The sequence below is a fragment of the Calidris pugnax genome, unplaced genomic scaffold (genome assembly GCF_001431845.1).
Source record: "Calidris pugnax isolate Ruff unplaced genomic scaffold, ASM143184v1 scaffold25, whole genome shotgun sequence".
Lineage (NCBI taxonomy): Eukaryota > Metazoa > Chordata > Aves > Charadriiformes > Scolopacidae > Calidris > Calidris pugnax.
The window spans coordinates 9,426,700-9,432,580 of record NW_015090805.1 but is presented as its reverse complement, the minus strand read 5'-3'; the positions used below and the strand labels follow the sequence as shown (position 1 = coordinate 9,432,580).

Here is a 5,881-nt window from a genome sequence, read left to right as displayed (position 1 = left end):
TTTCTGCCTGAACAATCTTAATATTTTGCATAAACAAATCCTCTGTGGTATACGCTGGCGTTATCTCCATGTTGCAGGAGCAAAACTGGAGCAGTGGAGTTGCTCAGTTGTTGGAGTAGCTCTGGTAGAACTGAGTTTCTGTAAAAAAAAAAAAAAAAGGGAATTAATTTGTGTTGCTTAATGAATGAAGTAGAACAATGACACCATAAATAATGCCTAGAGTTTCTTCTGTTCAATGTTTTGAGATTCCTGCCTAAATTTAAGATACTTATAATCTGCTAATAACCTACATCAAGAGAAATAGAAATTTTGCTTTTACAATGTAGTAATCAGAAAGCATACAGACAGCTGCTCAGTTAAATTAAGTCCAAATATCCATTTACACATGTACATTCAAGAATGAAGTCTGACTCAGAATATTTTAAGAAAACACCTAAAGCACACATGAAAGTGGGAGTTTTCTGAAATCTAAAGAGAGAAAACAACAACTCAACACAAGTACAGTCTTGCTTCCATTATTCTGTGGCTGAGACTAGTAACAGCTTATCTGAAGTGTAATACATCTTCCTATCAATAAAAGAAGAGGAAGAAAAAAGCTTTCTGCTTTAAAAAGGCTAGAAAGCTATTTCTATAAATGTTCACTGCAAAACACAGACCTTTTCTGAGCTACAATACCAACAAAGAGTTCAACATGAGAACAGAAGGTTATACTAATATCAGAGGCTAAAGCATTCCAGTCAATTAAATTGGATAAACTAAACATAACTTTTATCTTACATGAAGGCATTATTAATGATTATAAGCAAAGTCACTCAGTTTTTTAGAGGCATGCACAAATCTGTTCTTGTCCACTTACCACAGGCCTGAGCAATAAGCTTTGCCAAAAATTGTTCATTGCCATATTGTTTGCTCATCACTGAAGTGTGCAACAAAGATGCTACTTCTTCAACATCTCTAAGGTTCTTTGCAGAACAGCACACCAAGTCTGGAAGAATTTCTAGGGCTTTCTTGCAAGCCTTTTCATATCCTTCAATCACCTGTGCAGCAAAAAATAAATATTCACTACACCACCTCACTATGCATTCATACTGCTAACATCTCCCTTTCAAAGGTCTATAAAACATTAACAAATGCAAAAGCTCACAAGGGAAGCAAGCAATCACAAGCAGCAAAACATACTACTGCTCTTCATACATCTCCACCTAAAAAATTAGTTCAGAAGGAAGCAGAAGGTCTACAGTATTACGAATCAAGAATACTGGCCAACAGCAATCTGAATTTAAGCCACATGAATTGTAATAACAATATAACTTGCCTCTGAGACCGATAACCCCATCCTCAGAAGGTCTTCTGCTAACTCCAGAAGAACGCCAGCAAAAACAAGGACGAAGTTTGTTCCATCTCCAACTTCTTGCTCTTGCATGTGGGAAGCCATCACAAGCATTTTTGCAGCAGGATGCTGGACCTTTACAGAAAGTGACACATCTTAGTTACTAACATCCCACCTAAACTACAGCTCCAGGTTTCTGTGTGCATCCAGTGTAAGATCTCTTATTTCAAATTGTATCTAAAGATACTAACAATGCACAAAACACAAAAAGAAAGAAGCACGGATTACCTTAATTGGCTAACTTCCCTAATAAGAAAAAGTACAAACACAGATTTAAAAAAAAATAAATATCCGACAACTGAACATTCCCCCTACACGATGAATTAGACATCTTTGACATTGGTTCTGTGCTTCACAATCAAGTTCTGCAAGAAGAAAGCAGCCTGGAGTTTAGATCTTCAGGCTGAATTCATATGTGTAATACCAAAGGACATGTCTAAATTACAGTTTCATTCTAGGTTTTTTTCTGCTTAAGACTGCACTGCTTTCCCTTTCTTTCAAAAAAATGCCATATTCTTGCATGTAATTAGAGCAGCTGCCATTTTATCCCAGAAAGTAACATAAAAGACTTACCAGGTTAAGTAACAAGCCTGCAGATTGTTTTTTAAGAACAGAACTGAGACTTCCACAGTTACTCTACTTAAACCGAACCACAATGTAACAAGCCTGCAGATTGTTTTTTAAGAACAGAACTGAGATTTCCACAGTTACTCTACTTATACCGAACCACAATGCATTAAATAAGGAAACACTTAATATTGATGCTATTTCTATCAATAAGTACAGAATTCAGTAAAATATTATTTGTGTTGTGATACAAATTTGATAGTAAAAGTTAGGACAAGTCAGTATTTCCACACTTTTACAGTATTCACAGAAGGATGCTGCTATATCCTCAGCTTCTTAAATTCAATTAACATATTCTAAGCAGACAAGAGAACATGGCAACACTGAGAGATTAACACAACAGCTATTTCACCCAGAGTTTTCCAAACACTGCACTGTCTAGACATACCCTCTTCTAAACCTACACTGGTTTGGCAGGGGGAAAAGGTAGGCAATTATTGAGCATCTTCTGTAACTACTTCGTGCTGCTTTTTAAGAGTTCTGTTCCTCGCTGTAGATATAGCCCAAGGAAACACTTAATATTGATGCTATTTCTATCAATAAGTACAGAATTCAGTAAAATATTATTTGTGTTGTGAAGGAAACACTTAATATTGATGCTATTTCTAACATTAAGTACAGAATTCAGTAAAGTATTATTTGTGTTGTGATACAAATACAAATTTGATAGTAAAAGTTAGGACAAGTCAGTATTTCCACACTTTTACAGTATTCACAGGAGTATGCTGCTATATCCTCAGCTTCTTAAATTCAATTAATGTATTCTAAGCAGACAAGAGAACATGGCAACACTGAGAGATTAACACAAACAGCTATTTCACCCAGAGTTTTCCAAACACTGCATTGTCTAGACACACCCTCTTCTAAACCTACACTGGTTTGGCAGGGGGAAAAGGTAGGCAATTATTGAGCATCTTCTGTAACTACTTCGTGCTGCTTTTTAAGAGTTCTGTTCCTCGCTGTAGATATAGCCCATTGACTTTACTCAAATCCAGTGAAAAATGTAATTTATTTACAAAATGACATATGTAAATCATCTATTAGAGTGACATATATTTCTTTATTAGCATTCAGAACCACAGCAGCCCATGAACAGAAACACTAGTTCACAACTGCCATCTTCTGAAAGAAGAAAATTTACCTCCAGCTCTCTCAAGATAGTAGCAGCATCATTTGTAACAAAAAGCTTCTCCAGGTGATTGATAACCATTTTGTTCATTCCTAATGGGAATAAAAAAAAAAATAAAATTATCTATTAGGCAAATATTGTTTTGTACTAACTTTCAGGTATATCTTGCACATTAAAATGTCAGACCCACAGATAATTTAAGAAGCTAAAAAATTTTTGTGAAATAACATTTTGGAGCATGTTACATTAAGGACAAATCAATAACTTCTGAATAAGCAGTTCTCTCTTCAGAAATATTAGTACGTGACTTGACTGATACTGAAAAACACCTTCTGTTTTGGTGTATCTGGTCAGAGATTGTACGGTTATGTTCATTATGACTATCTACCAAGTTACTGACTCTCCTTTAATTTTTGTAGGCCATCCATATAGCAGCAGTAAGACAGCGAAGAGCACACAGTAAGCAGTTCAAAATCCTGACAAAGGCAGGTATGTTGGGCATAACTTAAGAGCTAATCAAAGACAGTCTGGCCTGTATAGCCACAAAGACTATTTACAAGTTCAAGAACAAGCCCAATGCGTTACCTCAAGAAACAATCGTTTCTTTATCAAGGTAGGTTTCGCCTTCAAACATAACATTTTGCTCAAAACCTCTATAATAATTGTAGGATTTACTTACCATTTGGTCCATAAGCTGTACGGGTGGTTTGAGCAAGTTCTTTGCATGCCTGGATGTTCCTATAGACTGCTTCTTCTAGTCCTGAATAATGCTAAAAAGAAAAATGTTCTGCTCAGAATTAGGCTTCCTAACAAAGATAAAGGGTGAACTAGTAAATTTCTCCTCAAAGCAGCAATAATCTACTGAGTCCATGAAAGTTTTGGATCAATTTAGATTTGGTATTTCACTAAAAGTTTAAACAGAAACTACACTTTAACCAAAGTCAGTGAGAAAAGACCTACTGTGTACTCCTCAACTAGGCAGCTCAGCAGGCATAGTAAGTTTCTGAACAGAAAATTTGAACAGTGGCTCAATTTTCAATACAATTTGCATCTCTTAAGTCTTCCAAAGAAGTTAGTGCCAAAGGGAAACATAAAATAACCAATACCAGATTGGAGAGGGGCAAGAATTTTGTAAGCACGTGGTTTTGTACATACCTCTTTACTCACAGCTCTGTATTCCAGAAAAAGATCAATTGAACTCAGTTCTACATTCAAACATGTGTGGTTTGAAAATTTAGAAGCAGAGTGATTCATAAAATATTTTTATTTGAAAAGCCAATCAGTCTGGCTTCAGTTTGGAAGCCTTAAAGAAAAGGAGGGATCCCCCAGAAAGGGCCTTACGAAAGAGCAGGGTAAAAAGTACTGTGTGGTCCATAAGCTAAGGGAGAAAGATACTTCCTAATAACATTTACTCTCTAAACACAAAATAAACATTTCAGAATGTCAGCTGCCTCCTTGTTTTGTAAAAGACAGCACTCTCTATTCTGGCCTTGAATTCTCTGTTAAGAGAACCAGCATCTAAGCCACTTGGCTTCCCTGCTCTCCACCTATGCCACTCTGCCTCCAGGGAAGATGCTGAAAAGAAAAGCTGAGGGCTTTCGGTGTTGCTTTCTATGAAGCAGAAATTTTCACCTTTTATTTTCCCTTGCAATAGAAAATAAATAAACCCTCAAACCCTTCTTGCTTTCTGTCCACTTTTTCAAATTAAGCTTCTGCTTTATCAGGCACTGTCCCTGACTACTATAAAAACCTACATTACATTAAACACAATGAAGGTGGATTTACGGAGAGGGAATACATGGAAAACGTTACCACTACAGAATAACAAAGGTTTGTTTTTTTTTTTCTTATGGTCACAGCCACAGTGAAAGACTCAAGGGATGCAGCCAACAACCCCCGAACACCTCCATCTACACCACCCGGGGCACTCTGGCCCACCGCCGCCTCCACACCTCACCCCTTCCCGCCACCCTCTTTCACACCGAAGGCCTGAGCCCCTGCAACAACGGCTGGGCCCCCACCGCCGCCGGCCGGCTGCCGCCCCACCGAGACCCCTGAGGCGGGGAGAGGCCGAGGCGGGCAGACAGGATGGCGGCCCCGGCCGAGCCCTCTGCGCCCCCCCCGCCGCCCGGGGCGGGGCGGGGGGCGAAGGGTTTCCCCCACCCGCCCCGCGGAACTCTCACCTTCGCCCCTTCTTTGAGCATCTGGGCGAAGCCCGGGGCCTTAGGAACGTGCAGCGCCATCTTCCCTCCGCTCCTTCCAGACAGCGCCGGGGATGACGGGAGGGACGGGGCGCGCAGGCGCGCTGAGGGAGGATGGCGGGGCGGGGAGAGGCCTTCGGCGGCCTCAGGCGCTGCGGAGCGGGGAAGTGGGGCCTGGTTCCCGCTTCTCCTCAGAACCGGCGGTGGGTGGCGCTCAGGCTTCGGCTTTCAGCCCCGTGTCGGAAGGGTTGCCTGAGGGAGCCGCGTCGGGGTCGCCTGTCCGTCTTTGCTCGCCTGGCAGCGCCGGCTGGGGCGGCCAGAAGCTCCCCCAGCCGAAGGCCTGACCCGCCGGGTAAAGGCATCTGGGCTTTTTCGAGGAGAGAATGAGGACTGATTTAGGGCGGGTAGCGTTTAGAGACTGCTAACTTGAGGGATGGCTGGTGTGTCCGGCAGCAGTGCGTTTTGTTTTAGGTGAAGCCAATGGTTCATCTCACCTAGAATCATAGAATTGCCTAGGTTTCACTGGATTTCACT

The 5,881-nt window shown here is 40.8% G+C and overlaps 1 protein-coding gene across 1 annotated transcript in view; it reads right to left on the bottom strand.

Annotated features, from left to right (window-relative positions):
- CCT8 (chaperonin containing TCP1, subunit 8 (theta)) overlaps positions 1–5,456 on the bottom strand; it is a 17,891-nt gene extending 12,435 nt beyond the window's left edge. The window contains exons 1-5 of the mRNA XM_014938234.1: positions 5,330–5,456; positions 3,826–3,916; positions 3,159–3,238; positions 1,316–1,465; positions 857–1,037 (exon numbers count right to left, since the gene is read on the bottom strand). Of these exons, the coding sequence (XP_014793720.1) occupies positions 857–1,037; positions 1,316–1,465; positions 3,159–3,238; positions 3,826–3,916; positions 5,330–5,389 (562 nt within the window). The 5' untranslated portion in view covers positions 5,390–5,456. The remainder of the gene's footprint in view (positions 1–856; positions 1,038–1,315; positions 1,466–3,158; positions 3,239–3,825; positions 3,917–5,329) is intronic.
- Positions 5,457–5,881: the final 425 nt, after the last annotated feature.